At 50.9% G+C, this 19,607-nt stretch overlaps 1 protein-coding gene across 1 annotated transcript in view; it reads left to right on the top strand.

Moving 5' to 3' along the window:
* Positions 1-145: 145 nt before the first annotated feature.
* Positions 146-19,607, top strand: part of Col13a1 (collagen type XIII alpha 1 chain) — a 113,050-nt gene continuing 93,588 nt past the window's right edge. Inside the window, exon 1 of the mRNA XM_085842572.1 lies at positions 146-211. Coding sequence (XP_085698698.1) covers positions 146-211 — 66 coding nt within the window. The remainder of the gene's footprint in view (positions 212-19,607) is intronic.

Below are 19,607 nucleotides of genomic sequence, written 5' to 3'. Positions count from 1 at the left end.
CCAATCTCTTAGTCCTGGGGCTATGAGTGAATTATCTCCAGACCTCATGAAAAAGGGAGATTGTGACAGCATAGGACTTTGGGGTTGCCGAGGTCAACATGGAGCCTGACACATACTGGACTCTAAATGATTGTTGGTTTCAACAATGGTGGCAGTGTCGATGATGATGATGGTGGAGGTGGTGGTGGTGATAATGATGACCATCATGATGGTAAGGATGATGGTGACAGGGGTGCAGAGAAGCTTCTGGTGACACGGAGCCACAAGGAGAGCATACGGCCTTTGTCCAGTGAGGCAAGGTTACCTTTATCACAGAATTAAGTGGAAAAATAGGGCCTAGGCTGCCCAGGTGGCTGCCAGCTCACTCCTTTCTCCCTCTCTGCACCTTTGGAGGCCAGATCATTTAGACGACACGATCAGAGAGCTAAAGCATGTGAGATGCCTGTTGCTCTCAGGGATAAGATGATGGCATTTGCCGTGGCGTGAGGAGCCCTTGTTGGAGTCTTAGTTCCATGAGATTCCAATCCTGGAAAATCTATTTCCTCTCTGAGCTTCCATCTTTTACAAATTAATCTGCTCTGACAGTTCCTGACCAGCTGTGCTGTGCACATGGGCAGTGTCAGGGAGAGGAGACTCGGCTACATCTCAGCTATTAGTAGAAAGCAGACTGTAGGTTGCTATGGGAAACAAAGAAAGGATCTGTGCTAGTGAGTAAGGACTCCAGTTGGCCCCTCCATTGGAATTCACTGATGCTAACTAGCTAGGCTCAGGGCTTTGAGGTCCCAGCTTGTAAAGAAAGACACCCCCTTCCTTTACCCTCCAGTTACAACATGACAGCGTTTCCTCAGAGGCGTTTCCTCATCCTATCCTTCTTCCTGAAGCCCCACTGTGCACACAGAGGCCATGGGCCAAGTTCCTGACAGCAGTTTGTCAGGATGGCTGTGATGGTATTTTTGTTGAAACTCCTTTGCCTTGAAACGTCTGCGAGTCACAGGGGACAGTTGTGGGTAGCTCACTGTGGGTAGACTCCCAGGTGACTGACTCTCCTTGTTTGTTGAATTCCTACATGAACAGAAAAGCCATTTTGCCTTAAAACTGAGGAAGGGCCTGCACCCGTCAGGATTCCACAAGTGTGTGTCACACATTTACCTGCCGGAAGCTACCTTAGACCCTGCAGCGTGAGGGCAGAAATTATGGCCAGTGCAGCATGAGTTCTTTCCTACTACCCACTCACCCAAACCCACCAGGACACAACAGGAGTGCATGGCTGGACGCCGCCTGGCTTTGAACTCTTGGAGCTCTAAGCTGCCTGTGAGCAGCAATGGCAAATTACCCAGGCCTGCCTGTGTATAGAGTGGATCCAGGAGATGCTTGATGCTTCCTGGTAGCAGGCACTCAGACAGTCCTTCTTGTGCTCAACAGGGTTCAGACTGTACTAATCAGAGGCAGGTATGCCTCTTTAAGTGCGTATAGGTGTTTTGCCTGTACATCTGCCTATCATGTGTGTGATGGTTTGTATATGCTTGGCCCAAGGAGTGGCAGGTGTGTCACTGTGGGCGTGGGCTTTAAGACCCTCATCCGAGCTGCCTGGAAGCCAGTCTTCCATTAGCAGTGTTCAGATGAAGATGTAGAACTCTCAGCTCTGCCTGCACCAGGCCTGTCTGGATGCTGCCATGCTTCCTGCCTTGATGATAATGGACTGAACCTCTGAACCTGTAGGCCAGCCCCAATGAAATGTTGTTCTTTATGAGAGTTGTCTTGGTCATGGTGTCTGTTCACAGCAGTAAAACCCTAAGACAATGTGCATGCCTGCCTGCTGCCCCAGAGGGGAGAAGGTTGGCACTGAATGCCCTGGAACTGGAGTTAAAGTTGTCTGTGAGCTGCCATATGGGTGCCGTGAATCAAACCTAGCTTAACTGCTAAGCCATCTCTCCAGCCCCAAGAGTGATTACTCTTGCAAGGGGATCAGGAAAAGTTTCAAGGAAGAGGCAACAGTTGAAGCAAGCCTTTAAAGACAGGAAAGATTGCAGTAATGTGGGCCTGAGGATGCCGCATAGTGGTAGAGTATGTGGCCCGGGACCACACAGATACCTTGGATGTTGGAAGAGCTAGGCTGTGGAGGGAACTGAAGAGCATCTTGGGAAATGACCATCATTTGGTGGGCAGTGGGATCCAGAGGAAGTCTCTGAAAAGGGATGAGACATGGCCCAGTTGTGAGTATAGAAAAGAGCAAGAATGAGAAGCAGTAAGAATAGCCAGCACGAAGCCATGAAAGAAGATGGGCCTGGTGGTACATGCCGGGAATCTGAGCACTTGGGAGGCAGAGGCAGGAGGGTAATAGGAGCCATCTGGAATTGCATAGGGCACTTGGGGCCAGCCTCAGCTACATATGATTGTTTCAAAAACAAAACAGGACACCGAGGGTCCCACCAGAAGAAGATTTGGCATATGGGAGAGATGACAAGATGGTGAAGGGATACTTCAGAGAGAGAACTGGCAGGTGTTGATCACTTGTTAGGTGTGGGCAAGGAAACCCAGGTAGCCATGGTTCTCATGGTATATATTTAACTATGCTACTACTTCCTACCTCTTGCTTTAAACACACCATTGATTCTATTCCAGTTCATCACCCCGAGATGTAGGCTATGTTTAACCTCATTGCAAAGCTGAAAAAACTGAGGCCCAGCTTAACATGTTATGAGATGACGGAAATGCATGGGTAAACTTGGAACCAGGCTGAGGCCACAATGCCACATGACAGCAACTTTGCCCTCCGGGGAGGGGAAATAGAATGGGGGAGCCCAGAGAGGAAGGTTATGGGGCTGGATTTGGAGCAAGCTAGAGGTGGGGGCCGGGGGATGCAGCAAGCATGGGTGGGAATGCCTGGAAGGGCTGGTCATGGGGGTGGGGGAGGTGAGAGGTCAGCCCTGATGCTATGGCCTCCCACAAGCCACCAGCTGACTGGCTCCCAGCTTCACTGCTCAGTTGGGGAGACGGATAGGGTACATCTTATGAGGCGCTGGCTGAGATACTGAGGCTGGAGTTCCAGGAGAGAAAAAAGGTCCAAAGCAGAGGTTCCTGTCAGCTGAGGACCTGCAGCCGCACTCACTGTGGGCTTCATTACTCATTTATGTTCATGAAGCTGTTCACGAGAAGGGGTACAGAGCCTTGTCTGTCCTCAGGAGCTATGGCACTCACACCAGGTTGCAGAAGCAAGCAGCTCCCGCTGTGATTCATTGGAGAGCACCTTACTGATCATGGCCTGCTCTGTCCCTAAGGGGCCCCCAAGGAAGTTTCTCACTGTGACACTAAAGGAACTCTCTATGGGTCCAGGGGCATCCTATGCTCATGGAATTACAAGGGACCACAAGGCAGAGTGCATCTAGTACATTGGCATAGCACCCAGCTCTTCCCATGAGTTTCCCTCATTGTCCCCACTTCCAGTCATAGCCCCCACTGACCTCTCACTCAGCTGCTCCCACCTCCTTCAACCATCCCAGGATCCTCATGGCCTCTGCTGGTGGCCAGTGTGCACCTTGCCAGCTCATTGCACTCTCCTATCTTTCTGAGGTCATGACTCATACTTGAATCTTTGTCTCCACAAGGACCACCTTAAACCCCAGTTGGGAGGGAGGAAAGTCTAGTCTGGCACAGACTGTAGCATGCTCAGTGGGTATAAGCAGATGCCAGCTCCCTCCCTACATAGTATGTGTGTTAGCACAACGTGGCTTGGCTCACTGTAACAGCATCAGGGAGGGAAGCAGAAGGCAGGACCTGGATGTCCTGGAGGCAGTGTGTGTGAGCAAACCACTTGTGTGTACTCCAGAGTTGTACCCTGATATGGGAGAGGCCTTGCAGCTGCACATCCTGGTGGTATTCCAGAGAACTGTGTCCTTTCTGGTTAACTGAAGCTTCGGTGGTCCTTTCTGGTTAATTGAAGCTTCACCGCTTGGTACCCAGCAACAACACCTCACCCCGGCCTTCCATTTCTTCACCACCAAACTAGAATAAGAACAAGAGGACTGACTTTGGGAGATCCACTAAAATCTAAAACAGTATTTGATCTCAGCATTCCTAAGGCTGCGACCCTTTAATACAGACCCTCATGTCACAATGACCCCCGACCATAAAATTATTTTCATTGCTACTTCATAACTGCAATTTTGCTACTGTTATGAATCATAATGTAAGCATCTGTGTTTTCTGATGGCCTTAGATGACCCCTCTGAAAGAGTCATTCAACTCTTAAGGGGTCATGACCTACATGTAAGTCACTGCTCTAGAAGAATCCAGTTCCCAGCCTTGTCCCACTCAATGTTAACTTGCCAGTTCCTCCCCCAGCTTGGTGGGGGAAACACTGGGGGCTCCCCAAAGTGCATATTAGCAAAGGGAAGATGACAGAATAATGTTGCATTCCAGCTCTATTTGCCCCTCTGGTCGATATGAAGGAGGGACATCCCCCCACCCAAGTCCTATAGGGGCCCACAGAGCACAGACCTCTTCACAGATGTGGACTCCCGAGTGTGAACATCAGATGGGCATCAGAAGTCATCTCAGGCAGGACAGGACCATGACAAGGCCTTTCTGCAGAGGACATCTTACAGGAAGCCCCAAATGTGTGGCAGGAACAGGTTAGAGCAGAGACCCATGGTTAGGATGGGGTTAGGAGCTCCCCGCAAGTATCCGTGGACAGATCCAGAGTGCAGGGAGTGTAATAGAGAGAACACAGATACCATCCACATTTGCATTTGACAAGAAATGGTGGCCAAGTAGGGGAAGGGACTTCCTACCACTCAGAGGCCAGACAGGGACAGAAGTGTGTGTTAATCTGACCAGGCTTTCCACCAAGTCTTGGCCCAGAAATGGCCAGAGGCACTGAGAGTCTCCTAGAGTCAGGGGTTGGATGGAAAAGATGGAGATAGTTCGGTAGCTGGGTACCACAGGCCCCGGATGGTTCCTAGGGCCAACCCAGGCTTTTGGTTCCAGACCCCTCTGTCCCTTGGATGTCTGTTGTTCCTGACGGGCACCACCTTGGGTAAAGACACTACCACATCCCAGAAGTAAGTTGGCCTCCGAAGCTACCACCTACCCAGCAGCTATTTCTAGGAGTGAAGTCCTGGCCAACCATCTCTCCTGCTACTGTCCCCCAGTCCCCTGTCCCATCTGCTAGGGTCCAGGGAGCAAAGCAGGTCCCTGGGTAGATACCATTTGGCCTTGACTCTGATCCCCCTCTTCCCTCCATTCCCACCCCTGTGGGTGGGCCTGAGGTGCTAGGGGTATGTGTCTATAGAAAGACTCGGAGAGCAAATGAAGTCATTAGACATCTGGGGAGAGACCCAGAGGGGTGTGTGTGTGTGTGTGTGTAAGAAAACAAAGGTATCATTACACATGTACTGTTTACTGTGTGGGCTTTTCTTTTTTCTTTTTTTCCAAGACACAGTCTCTCGCTAAGACTTGAGGCTCCCGACTATGCTAGTGAGCTGGGGAGTCACCACACCCAGCTTTTCACATGGGTACCAATGATCACAGATGCAGGACCTTGTGCTTGCATGGCAAGTATATATTACCCACTGAGCCCCAGGAACCAGATTTTATTCTAAGGCAGCTCAGGCTGGGGCCACTTTTTGCCCATCTCTGTAGTCATCTCTGTAGACTTCCAGGGGTGGGGGTGAGGCTGGGTGTTACTCAGAGCATCTGCCAGCCTTCAAACATCCCTGGGATGTGATGAGTCACTTTCTTGGGCTTGGAAAACTTAGGTTCTCCTGGTCCTTCTCTATCCAGCCAGTGCAGAGAACTGAGGCCCCGGGAGTTGGTTTCCCCTTCACCCGTAGTGTCCTGGGCAGGGAGGTATCTGCCCCTTTCCTGGCCATCCAAGAGGCCCCTCCTTAATGTCTCAGGGTCCTCTGGAACCAACAGGATCTACAGCTTCCTGCCTTCCCCATCACACCCTGTCAGAGCTAGACAGGCCTGGATAGGATCTGGTAGGAACTTAAACCTAGGCAAGAAGTGAGGGGCTTTATCAAGATTGTCTTACTATGAATAAGTAAGGTAATCTCAGCTTTCTCATCTGTAAAATGGGGATAGGAAGCCAGCCTGAAACATGGACGGGACCTGAGAAATGGCACTTGGTTCTTTTGGCTCACTCTTCTACCTCACTCCTGCCTTTCTTTCTGTGCCTCTGACAATACCTTGGCTCTGGGGAACTGGCCTTCCAGAACATTCCATTTAGGCAGGAGATCCTCTTAGCTGCCAGTTGGTTGTAGTAAAGACAGGCTATGTGCAGAGCCTGCTGACCACAGAACAGGGTGTTCACATGGATGGGACCTTGGTAAAGCTTCAGGTCCACACTGTGAGACATGGCTAAGCCTAGCTCTCATCAGCACTATGTGACCCTTGTTCCTGGCAGCTGGCTCTCATATTTGTAAAATGGGGGCTCTGTCAGCCTCAGCCAGTAGCTTTGAGAGGCAAGGGAGTTCACAAGGGTTAAGCACCTTTGAAAGATCTAAAATGGATTGCGGCAAATGGGCCAGCTGTTATTTACAGGGTGACGGACAAGACCTGACCCGTGCCTAATAGAAACCCGTCCCAACTGGGCCTCTGAGCAGTGTCCACCGGAAATGTCTCGCCAATTATATCCTGTAGTCTGTGCGTGGCAGCTGGGGTGTTTTGAGAGTTCTGGCCACAGCAGCAGCCCTGGAGCAGGTGACACTTGATTTAGTCACTGGGCAAAAATCCGTCGACACCTGCCACGAGGAGACCGGGCACCGGGGTCCCAAGCACCAACTCCATGACACATCTTTCCCTGTTGGAGCCGCCAAAATCTAGCAGGAGAGACAGACAGAATAAGCAGGAAAGAAGGGGGTGGGGGTGGGGCTGGGAATAGAGCGCCCCTGGCAGAATGCTTGCCGTCCATACGTGGAGTTCTGGCTTTGGATCCCAGCCCTACATAGACAGACTGTGGTGGTACATGCTTATAATTCCAGCACTTGGGAGGCGGAGGCAAGAGAGTCAGAAATTCAAGGTCATCCTCAGCTGCATAACAACTTTGAAAATCAGCCTAGGCTATATGAGTTTTTTTTTTTTTTTTTTTCTGGAGCCAGGGGTGGGAGGACTAAATGGAAGGGGAGAGGGAGGGAGTGGGAGGGGCTGAGGAAAATATCACTGACTATCTGGGGAAATATCAGCCAAGGGGATTCCTTTTAAGGTGTTCATCTCTTCCAGCCCTAGCTTTGTTGGACTACAGTTGGCTGATAAACATTGTATATATTTACATTTGCAGCTGGATCAAAGTGGAAACTCCAGCAGGGTGGGGGCTTGGAGCACAGTGCTCTTCATGTTGGACAGTGTTCGGGGAGAATCACAAGAAGGGGGCATTTGAACTGACAAGTAGGCCTGTTACCCCAAGAGTTAGCAGATGTTCTTAGGCTGTGAGAAGTGTCTAGGGGGGAGGGGGAGTGTGACGTGCAGTAAGCCACTGTGAAGGTCAAATATGTCTGATAACTAAATCCAAGCATGGGATCTGGGAGCCTTGGGTCAGCAGAAACAGCTCAGGTAAAAACCTTGAGGTAGGAATTAGTTTTGTGTGTCTGGAGTATCTGAAGAAGAAAAGAAAGGTTTGGGGAGATGACTGATAGAGATGAGAGAGTCTAGGGGCCCACAGAAATGATAGGGCCAGCCCTGCCATGGTCAGTGGGACTGTGATTCTGTGGAGTTTGGAAATTTCTCCTTCCTCAAACCAGGAAAGCCCTGTAAGGTTTTAAGAGGGGACAAGGGAAACGGGGACACTCACAGACTCGGATTCTGATTTTTGTTCCTTTAACATGGGCGACGTGGACAACAAGCAGTGGAGAGAAAAGCCCTTGGGTGGGAGATGAGGGAGATGGGAGAAGTACGGTGATTGCCTTGGGTGGTTTCAAGTGGCATTGGCAGGCTTTGTAGACCACTCACTTCGCAGTGAAACAGGAAAATAGACAGATTGGAGCCTTCAGAGCTGTACCCTCGAGTGGGCGGGGTTTAAGTGGGGATGGGGGCACTAGGAGGTGGGGCATGAGGGGGCGTGGCTAAGAAACTATCTCACCTGTAGGAGCAGGTTTCCAGGCGGGGATACAACTGGACCCTGCTTGGATATGAAGGTAGAGGACCAGCCTACAGTGAAGCAGTGGCATGGTGACTTCCAGGTCTGGCAGGCTGCATCCCCTGCTGTGCAGTCCTTTGCTAGAGGAAGAAGTCAGTGGCAGAACACTTTGGTTCACTTCCAGGTCATCAGCACATGCTGGCGTAGGTGGGTAAGATCAGGCCAGGGAGAACGTGCTGGCTGCTTGTCTGCAGTCCCAGAGGCATTTGTTATGTGGAGGGCTGGAGGGGCTGCTGGAGCCGGCTGGCCTGAGATCCCCTTCCCATCCTGGCAGAGAGCAGGCTGCCCTTCCTCCTTCAGCCAACCCCTAGATACTAGGATGACACCCCCTTTGAAACTTGAGCGAGGTGAGTTGGGGACAAACTGGAGGAAGCTTTGCTTCTCACGGGTGTCTCTGGACCTCAAGAGACCCCCAGAGTGGACATGGCTAGGAGCATCATGCAATGCCTACAAGACCTGGGTAAGGGAACAGATTGAGGGACCCTGGAGTGGCCCTGAGAGGAAAGCTGGGATTTCTGTGACCTTTCAGTTGACGTCAAGGAGGAAAATCAGTCTCCTGGGGCCTCTGTTGGCAGTGAAGAGGGAACCTTCATATCCGAACCCAGCCTGGGCTCCCAGACCCCAGGCGCCAGAGCTGGAAGGGACCCAGACTGCCCCGGGAAGCATTCTCTTCCATCGTCCCCTCTGGTGTTTGTACCCACTCCCCTGCCTTTGCCTGTAAACTCTGTTTACCCTTCCAATTGAATCTTAGTTGAAATATCTTGGGCTGTGGCTCCTACCTCTCAGTCCAGAGCCACTTCCCCAGCTTGTCACGTGCCACTCACTGTTACAAACTCGCAGAGTGTCCCTGAGCACAGCCTTACCTAGCTGTGCCGAGGTAGCGTGTTGCCTGCTAGACAGTGACAGACTTCTCTAGCATGTAAGCCTCTCCGAGTTCAAGGTTATCAGGCCCAGAAAATGGCTTACCTTTGACCCAATCCCAGTGACATCTTTTCTTTCATTCACTTGAGCATTCAACACCCATCACCGAGTACCTTTGACCTGGTGCTTGGGGCCTCTAGAGGACAGGACACAATCTTTTCCCTCTCAGAACTTAGTAAAAGTGGAGTCCTCCATCCATGGCACCAGCGAATGTGACATCACAGAGGTGACAAGCACCATGAGACGACAACATATGGGCTGTCACAAGAAGCTAAGAAGGAAAAACAAGCAAACAACACACACACACACACCCCACAACCTCAGAGCGAGATCCAGGAAGGCTTCTCTGAGGAAGTGGCCCTTGATCTGAGATGGAACAGGAGTTGTCCAGGCAAAGGGAGTAGGAAAAAGAATGTTCAAAGATCCCGAGGCTGGAAAGGGGGAAGTGAAAAGTGGGGATCAGAAAGCGGCTTAGTGGCTGGAGCAGAGAAGTTAGAGTGGCATTAGATAAAACTTGGAAAGTGGGTCACGTGGAACTTTGTTCTAAGAATAATGGGGAGCCACTGAGGGATACTAATCAGGGCCATGACCTGACTACATTGGTGTGAAGGTTGAGACTAGTTTCTGTTCAGTGCAGGAACCAGACCCCAAGCCATCCGATGCTTAGCCCCTGTAGGGTGCTGGCGCCCTGTATCTGTTACACTGGATCTCTGCCCCTGAAGGATCTATCCATCCCCAAGTGCTGATCTGCCCATGTGCTGGGACATTCTGACCTGAATATCCTACATGCACACACTCACACACATATGCACTGGAAGATAGATGCAGAATTTGAACACTGTTCTGATCTGCTTCATGGGTCGACAACCTCTCTCTACTCTGCAGGCTGTGGGTGTCCAAACAAACCCCAGAACTCATTGCATAATACCCCCAGCATTCAGGGACCACCCCTTTGGAAGCAGAGAGCTAGGCTCCCCACCATGTTTGCTGCAGGGCACTGCTGCATGGGGTGAGACAGGGTACACAGATGGGCCTTCCTGGGACTCCATGGCAGAAGTGATGGCAGAAAAGTATGCCTTGGATCCATGTGGATGGAACCTGGTGCCAGGACCCAGCCAAATTAAATCCTTGTAGCAACACAGTGAGCCAGTTGTTGATGGTCTCCTGCAGCTAAGCCCAGGATCTTGGGGAGAAACAGTGGCTCCTAGGATGCCCACCTTGGAAGGTGACATCTCCTTTAGCCCCCACTGTCACAGCAGAATGAGAGTCTACAGGGGTTCAAAGAGCCAGGACCTTCCCACCGATCGTGTGGTTAGAGTGTTTGACTGTCTGTTCACACTCTATGAAGATGATTAGGCAATTCATTCCCTACCTGTTCCATCTATCATCTCTAGGTGAGAAAGGAAGCTGGCGCTTGAGGTGTAGATCAAAACCAGACACACTTAGACTTGTGACTTTCTAGTTTCTTGATACACTGAGTCTTCATCTGCACCGAAAGATCCCTTAGCGATGACTGCCATCAACTATACCCACGTGTGGCTATTTTATTGATTCTGAGACAGAGTCTCATTATGCAGCCCAGGCTGATCTTGAACTCCAGCTCCTCCTGCCTCAGTCTCCCTAACTCTGGAATTATGGGTATGTGCCCCCCATTAATGAAACCATCAAGAGTCACACTGGATGTGTGTGGAGAAGCACACCCACAGTCTCATGTCAGGTTTCCCACAAAGGCTTGGCAGCTCACCACATGTGTCTAGGTGTAAGTGTGTTGAGGCTCCGCCCTCAGCCTCTCTGTACAGTGTGGGGTATCCAGTGGGAGATACGCATGGTTTTCCCCATGGATGCCCCAGATTCCCAGGGCTCCTCTCTTAGAGGATGCCATGCAGGCCAGGCTTCAGGCTCTGTCTGCAGGCCCCAGGATGACTTCTGTAGTTTGTGGTTCATAGGAGACGTCATGAATGACGGTCAGCTCTAGGCTGGAAGGATGTGCTGTTTGCAGAAGCAGCTTTTGGTCCCTCTGAGCTATCACACACTTCCTGTCTCTGGGTCTTCACACTCCCAGCATTTGGAGCTCAGGATAACACCCCTGATTTCCACCACTTCCCCCCGGCCCACCCAGTGTCCCGGGTTCCAATGTCCTAACTCACTGTGACACTCATCTCTGTTCTTCAGGACTAACATACCTCCAATTCAAGGAGTGCTGCCTCCACCCCCACCTCAATAGGTTAAATCCCTCACCTTATAGGTCTAGCTTATAGTAGGTCTTCAGTGTATAGTATGCAATTCTGGTGAGGTGACCAGCCCTTGAGCCTGGGGACATGTCCTATTCAAAGCTCAGCAACCTGACTATGAGAAACATATCTCCCTCCCAAGACCATCAGAGATTTGAACTATGAGATGGGGCAAGATGGTGATCCTCACAGGCCAGGGGAGAAGGGGACATGGGGTGAGAGAGAGGGTCCTGTGTCTCCTTGGATAAGACCACATGCTTCTGTGGGACTTAATTCCCTTTGTGTCACATCTTCCAGGGGACCCCTGAGGCCTCTGCTTATGCTGATTTTTCCTGAGTTGGGATTTCTGGGTATCTGTGACAGCCAGGCCACACCCCACTGGCTTCCAGGTCCTCTGCAGGACACCCCACAGTTGTCTGTATTTCTTTCTAAACCATTCTACTCACTGGAGATCAGCTCTCTGGGACTTCCTCGAGTCTCCCTCCTCGGGTGTCTTCGAGGCCTCTGTATCTCTCACCAGGACCTGAAGTCTTAGGGTTTCCAGAACGCTATTCGCCTCTTTTTTTTTTTTTTTTTTTTTCGAGACAGGGTTTCTCTGTATAGCTCTGGCTGTCCTGGAACTCACTTTGTAGACCAGGCTGGCCTCGAACTCAGAAATCCGCCTGCCTCTGCCTTCCGAGTGCTGGGATTAAAGGCGTGCGCCACCACGCCCGGCTGCGATTCACCTCTTATCCCCTCTTCTTAGTGCATCTATTGCTCCTTCCCAACCAGGGACTCCTACTTCTCCATGGAGATCAGTATTTTTCAGTGGCTTGTGAAATCAATTTGATGACTTGTGATCAACATTTAAATATATATATATATATATATATATATATATATATATATATATATATATATTACTAGAATGAAGAAAAGTGAAGTCTCAAATCTTGGGTGCGTCCTGTGAAGGAAGGCCATGTCGCTCTTCCCTGGGAATCTGTCCCAGCTGGATGTTCTTATGCTGATAGTCAACCTCTGGAAATTCACAGACTTAAGAGTCACAGTCTCCTTGATCTGTGTTTGGAGCTCATTTTCCTTCCTTGCATTCTGGATCTAGGGGTCTAGTTGTCTACCCCCGCCCCCCAACCCCATCAGGATAGCCACAAAGGGTACAATTACTAGGTTGCAGAGAAAATATGTTGCATTCCTCTTGAACCAGCCCCTTGTATGTCCCCAGTCTCAGGACGGTCAGACATCATTTGCTATCTAGCCTGGCATCTCCAGAACCATCCTAAATCTTCCTGCCTCTTTCTCTGCCTCCACCCCCATCACCCTCTGCCCATCACGTTCTCCCTTGCCCCTTGCACTGAAACCCCTGCTTTCCTCTACTCACCTCCCCCCTGACACTTTCCCACCCTCACCCACTCCACCCACCCCTTCCACCTTGTCGATGCTCTAGCGTCCCCACTGGGCAAATCAGACATGCTTTCCCTACTGCACCGATGCCAGTCATGCAAGCCGTTCTCCCTGTGTTGGACACTGAGGAACTTCTAAGCTCTTCCAAGCCTCCTTGCCCAGCCTGCCACCCACCTCCTCCTGCCTCCTCCCAAGGAAGCCACAATCACCTTCAGGTTCCTGACACCACACTTGCTCTTAAATCACGGCCCACCCGCTGCTTTTAAAGCAATAGGTGCATAGATTCCAGGTTGGCCCTCCGCACTCTAAGCCTGGACCTTGAACCCCTGCATTTAGCCAGTTATTAAGAGCTTTCTGCTCTGCTCGTTGAGTTCTAAAAGCTGCTGCGGCTGTGTGTATGCCGTTTGAGTGTGCTTCTGTTCTCATCTCTCTTTCTCCCGCTAGACAGGGATTTGACAGGGATTCCCTATTCACAGGGACAGTGCTGCCGTTTCCCCAAGCCCCAGGGTAGGATGAATGAACCATCCCTGGACCGGATCCGGCTCCCATTTCCCCACTCCTTTCAGCCCTTGACGGAAATAACCTTGCGGGACGCACGGCTCTTGGCACGGTGCATGGTCTCTCTAGGTAGTTGTATAGGTCGCCCAGGATCAGAGAGAGACCTCGATGAAGAGCTTACCCAGTCCCAGAGGACAGGGAGCCCAGTGGCTCCAACCCTGGAGCCTGAATGAGGAGGGGGGTTGGGGACAGCGTCCCAGTCCCTAATCAACAGGAAGGGCCTCCAGGATCACTTTTCAGCCAGCTGCTCCGACAGAACCTGAGCTGGGGATAGGGTATGGGGGAGGGGCAGAGACACAGGCCTACGGGGGCGGCGGGTGCTGGGACCTACGGCCGGCCGCAGGCCAGCCACACTTACACACCTTACTTGTTGCACGCCCAATGCCTAGGGAGGCTTGCGGAGGAGTGAGCTTGACTGGTCCGATGGCCAGTCCCCCTGTCCCCCTCCCCCAGCTCTCTCTCCCCTTCTGCTCTCTCCATACTCAGGGACATCCAATCCTTCCTTTGATGGACAGCCAAGAAAAGACTTCTTCCACATCCTAAATTTGTTAGCACCCGCTAATCGCTAATCGTCTTAACCTTCCTCCCTCCTGCGCTCCCAACTGGTGCCTCCTTAAAGAGGCAGGACGCTTTTCGAATTCTCAGTAGGAGTCCCTGGAGAGGCCTTAGCACCCCACCCCCCACTCCCGGAGTGAGGGAGCGGGGCGCAGAATTTTTCCTCAGGAGGTTCCTCCTTGTAGTGTCCTGGTGGACCCTAATGTGAAGGCACTGGGGCGGGCGGGGGTTGGGGGCGTGGTTAGAGGCTGCAGAAACAGCTTGGCTGTTCAGAGCTGTTTTACCCTCTGTCATTCTTAGGTGGGGCCACCCCAGGGTGCGTGGGTAATGCTGAAGGTGGCCTGACCCAGGGAGACCATGCAAAGAAATTCTCCAGCTCTGATACTCCTTCTAACCTTTGCCTTTCCCCCAGTGCCCTTGTCTCCAGGATCTGTGCCTTCCTCTCTTCCCCCTCCTCCTTTTCTTCCTCCTCCCTGCTTCTCCCTCCTCCTCCCTTCCTCTCCTACTTTCTCCTATCCTCTCTATCATCCCCGTCCTCTTCTCCCTTCTCCTCCTCCTCTTCCCCTCCCCCTCCTCACCATCTACTGAACCCCTTAGCCTTACAGTTTTCAAGGCATGTGCGTAGGCTTAGGCAGGACCCCATTCCCCCAAAACCCTTAGAGAAAGGAATTCTTGGACCCGTTGCACCAAGGAGAAAACCAAGGCCCAGAAGGGTGGAGAACTTGTCTGTGTATGTAAGTTCAGCCCTAAGAGCCAGGCCCAGACCTGCTGCTCTGCACCATTGATCTTTTCTCCAAAACAGCTCACGATTCTGTCACTAGCTGTAGTCTGTTAAATGATGTCTCCTTGAAAGCATCATGTTCTGGATACAGATACATGGCAGCCCAACCTCCACCCGACAAGGTTATGTTTCCTTACTAACACTTTTCTTACCCATGCATGCACCCCCCACCCCTCACCCCTCTCCTGTTCTTTCTCTCCTCCCTCCTCCCGGGCAAGGATGCTCTGTGGCCTCCAGCCCTTGTCCTGGCCCTAAGCCTCCCAATAAATAATAGGTCTCTGTTGAGGCCTGGGCTCTGCAGGATCTCAGCTTGGGAGACAGGCACTTGCAGGCTCAAGCATCAGGAACCCTGGGAGGCGGGACCCAGCCCCTCCTGGGTAGCAGAAAAGGAAGCTCTACTCACTGCCCATTTCCTCTTTCCATCTGTGACCGATAAAAACATGGCAGGCAAAAAAACCCTAGAGTTCAAGAGCTTCTCAACACCAGGTCTCTAAGGGAGGCTGGGACTGACTTCAGGGAGGAAGTAAAGTTCCCAACCAGGACTGCTGTTTCTTGAGAGGGCTGGACCCCTAGCCTAGAGGAGCTTGGGACCCTGTGTGCTTGGAATATGGGCAGGAAGTAACCCCTTTATCTCCAGCTCCGCCCTCGCTTCTCTTTCAGCAGTGCCTGGGCACCTATGTGTGACCAGAGGGTCTCTTGGTCGTCTGCTCAGGGACCGGAGTCAGCAAAGCAAAGCAGACACTGGAAGGTTCTGGGGAAGAAAGTGAGGTACAGCCAGAGATTTCCTGCAAGTGGGGGTGTCATGGAGGTAGTATGGCCAGGGTTGCTGATGGATAAATAAAGCCGGAGGCTTGAAACGAGTCACACTCGTTCTGCTTCAGACAGCCAGGACCCCCCAAAGTTGTCCTCTGACTACCACATTCAGGCACAAATACATAAATAAGTCAGTGGAATTAAAAAAAAGTGGCTTGAACTCTCAACTGTCTATACACTATAGCACTCACAGGGATAAGATTTCTGACCCTAAGCCAATGAAGTCATGCCAAGCCTAGCTTCTCTTTTGGACCCGTTAGCAATGAACAGAGTGCTGTCCCCTGGAATCCCCTGCTCACCTCTCCCAAGATGCCCCAGTCTCCAGCCTGGTCTTTAGGAAGCCTCGGGATGCCACCTCTGTCACTCCATGTCACCCTATTCCCCTCCCCCATCATGAATGCCTGTGTTTAGAGATTAGCTAAGTACTCTCCTGCCCTGTCTTTGGGGAAGGCTGTGGTTTTCTTCTCTTAATAGCAAGATTCCATTTTTATTTATTTTTATGAAAAGGACATTGTTTTCCTCCTCCTCCTCCTCTCCTTCTTCTTCTTCTTCTTCTTCTTCTTCTTCTTCTTCTTCTTCTTCTTCTTCTTCTTCTTCTTCTTCTTCTTCTTCCTCCTCCTCTTCCTCCTCTTCCTCCTCTTCCTCCTCTTCCTCCTCCTCCTCCTCCTCCTCCTCCTTCTTCTTTTGATCTTGACACAGCCTCCCCCCCCCATCTGTTCAGCATTCAGACCCTAGTAGCCAAGAAAGCCCTCTTTCTTCAGAAGCCAACTTCTGTTGTGACAAGGATGATGTCACCTGTAGTCTTCCCACAATGCCACAACCTGTCACCAGGGAGGTTGGCTACAGCAATTCCCGAGGGACCCCATCTGCTGGAATGTCAATGCTCCAGACAGACTTCCAGGCTCCTTGCTCTGGGTGAACTGCCTGGCTGATTTTAGCTTCCTGTCAACATGAGTTCTACCCACAACCAGCTCCTGGGTGAGGTCAGAGGTCAGGAAAGTAGGTGGGTTGGCGCTCCTTGATGACTTACTAACCACTCTCCCCCTCAGCTGGAGAGGTGGTAATTATGACACACATTAGCATCTGCTGGTAGTCAGTAGCTGGGCTACAACTGGGATGGGCTCAGTGCAATGAGGCAAAGGAAGGCTGTTCCATTGGACCGTGGCTACTGAAAGGCTGTCTACCTTCCCTAGAGTGTCTGCCCACATACAGTGCCCTGGATTTGATCCCTAGCACTACCTAAACTGGAGATCATGATACATGCCATTAATCCCAGCATTCAGGAGGTAGAGGCTGTACAATGAGAAGTTCAAGGTCATCCTTCCACACAAAGCAAGTTGAAGACCAACCTAGCCTACATGATAGATACCCTGGCTCAAGAACAGCAATAAGATACCAACCTTTCTTATATTTTTGGTTGTGAGCCTAGCCTTTAATGGCTGAGCCATCTCTCCAGCCCGATACCAACCTTTCTTTAAGCAGATCTACGATACCATGAGCTCTGAGCCTGGAGCTCTATGGGAGCTCTGACTGTGCAACCTAAGGTAGTGCCTACCATAATCAGCAGTGTCTGAGTCAACAAGCCCTGAGTTCGAATCCCAGTTGTGCCATATAAGAGTTTCGAGAAGTCTTGCTCTGTCTCCAGTGGGACGGGTGGGAATATGGCTACATCTCCTAAGGACCTCATGGGAGACTTAGGAATACATGTGCAGCCTGCCCAGCACAGGAGTACCACCCCATGAATGCATTCTTTACTCCATGGAGCAGGTCAAACCTGGGGCCTTTGGAGTCTCTCTGGTAGTGAGCCCATTTGGAGGAAGCTGTCTTTGGGAAACTCTGCCTGTCAAGCCAGGGCCAGACTTGACTTGATGTGACTTACGTTGGCTGACTCCTGAACTGTCATCCACTGTTAAGAGGTCTGGGCTCTGATCCTCTTGATGCCGGAATCCTGGCTGCCTGCTGTCTGTGATGCCTTTTTGAAGGGAGGGAGGAAAGTAGGTAGGTCTAGGCGAGTAGAGAAGCTAAGTGACCTCAGCTGGTATTGTGTGACACACACTTACCCAAAATAGGGAACCCATGACAGACCTAAGTATGGATACTAGCAGAGTCCAACTTGATGAACCAGTGAGGGTTTTGGGGTTTTTTGGTTTGGTTTTTTGTTTGTTTGTTTGCTTGTTTTTTGAGACAGGGTTTCTTTGTATAGCCCTGGCTGTCCTGGAACTCACTCTGTAGACCAGGCTGGCTTTGAACTCAGAAATTCACCTGCTTCTGCCTCCCAAGTGCTGGGATTAAAGGTGTGCGCCACCACTGTCTGGCAAACCAGTGAGTTTTATTGAGGTGACTTGCAGGCTATGGGTCAGGGGTTACTTATAGGAGCCGAAATAACTCAGAGACAGCTGGGAAAACCTGGAGTATACTGCACACAGCTTGTAGGCAGCTCTGCCCGTTGGAGAAAATCCTTTCTCTGTGCCTCAGCTGGTCTACCAGGCAGCTCAGCTGGTTTCTGCTTCTTCCAGGCAGCTGGTCTGATCTTAAGAGTCTTTGTAGCTTTGATTAGGAGTCTCCATTGCAGCTCAGCTTCCTTTAGCATGCCAGGGGTTCTGTAGCTTTTACTTCTTATTCTGGCAAGGAGGGGCCTAATGAATCTGGTCAGTTTCAGGGACTTCCTGAAGCTTGTTTGAATTGTTTAACTTCTTGCTTAAGGAGCAGGATCCCTGTAGGATGGAATGTTTCAATTTCAGAGGAAACTGTTACACAATAGCTGACCCAGACTGTTTTGACTTAAGACTGTAGCCTCCTCTGACCTACCCCATTTTAGAAACATCAGGGGAGAGAGGGAAATTGAACTGCCTGTCCAGGAAACCTGTCGGGTCTGGCTCCTGGACAGAGAGAGCTGCAAGGCTTAAGGAGAATGTGGACAGCAGTCATCATTGCCAAACTGATGCTGGGTCAGGGCTAGGGCTGCTCACCGTGTTTGTTGTGCTTTCCCAGCCCCTAGGGCAGACAGCTCCCAGAGACCACCCAGCCTCTTCCTGTGCATGCAGCGCTCATGTTTCCGTGCTCCAAAGCTGTCCGGCTGCAAAGCTGAGGGGTGCCTGAGTAGAGCAGAGCAGAAGGTCGGGTATGGGAGCCCCTTCGTGGGAATTGACACAGGATTCCACGCCCTACCCTCCTCTGGAACTGGTCCCCTCTGGGCAGCATCTTCTCTTACTCATAGTCAGTGTGACAGGAGGGGAAGCCACCAGAGTAGCTGTGTTCTCCTGGATGTTATGATACCATGGTCCTCATGTCTTGTCTTGTGTATAATCCAGGTCCTTGCCATCCAGGCCTCCTAGATAGTCATGAGAAATACGTGCAGGTGGAAATGTGTTTGCCTTGGGAAAAAGAAAGAAAAGTAAACAGATTCAATAATATCCCTGAACATCTGAGGGACAGGAGAAATCAGAAACATAGTAGCTGCAAGGTGTGTGACTAGGAGTGATACTATTTCACAGAATGCCTCTAATGTTTTTAAAGAGCCATTTTAACAATGAATGCTAAGACGCTAGTCAAATATGGCAGCTCTGGTTGATTAGTTATGACTGCCCAAAGTGCAGTCGATGAAATTGATTGGTTATGTCTGCATGGGACCTAGTTTAGGTTCTAGTGGGATGCACTCAGGATTTGCTATTCCTGAGTAGGCTGGCATGAAAAGCTGGGCCCCTCTCAATGGCTACTGCACCACTGTCCTTGCTGAGAGGAAGGAAAGGCTCCTGTTTCTCTGAGCAATGTGCTTGCATGGAATAGGAATGATCTTTGCAGTCACTAGGCTCAGGCATAATCTCAGCCCCGTTATCCACTTCTCCTTTGACTTTGGATGAGCTCTTTCTCCTGTGGTATCTGGGTGTTTCATTTGTAAGTTAAAGCACTTGCTAAGTTGTATCCCTAAGATCAGAAATGGGTAATGGAAAGAGTCCTGCCTCCTGTGGCACATAAAGCAGCTGGCATCCTGGCTCCCTGGGAAGCTCCGAAGGTTTGCTGGGGCCATTGAGGGTGGGGAGGGGTCTTCAGTTTTTGTCCTCGTTAGGGTTTTATGGCTGAGAAGAGACATCATGAGCACAGCGACTATTATAAAAGACAACATTTAATTGGGGCTGGCTTACTCTTTCAGAGGTTTAGTCCATTATCATTATGGCAGGAAGCATGGCAGCAGACACAGTGCTGGAGGGGCCAAGGG

The sequence above is a fragment of the Mus caroli genome, unplaced genomic scaffold (assembly GCF_978045245.1).
Source record: "Mus caroli unplaced genomic scaffold, Mus_caroli_1 scaffold_9, whole genome shotgun sequence".
Classification (NCBI taxonomy): domain Eukaryota; kingdom Metazoa; phylum Chordata; class Mammalia; order Rodentia; family Muridae; genus Mus; species Mus caroli.
This window is presented reverse-complemented; position numbering and strand designations above follow the sequence as displayed.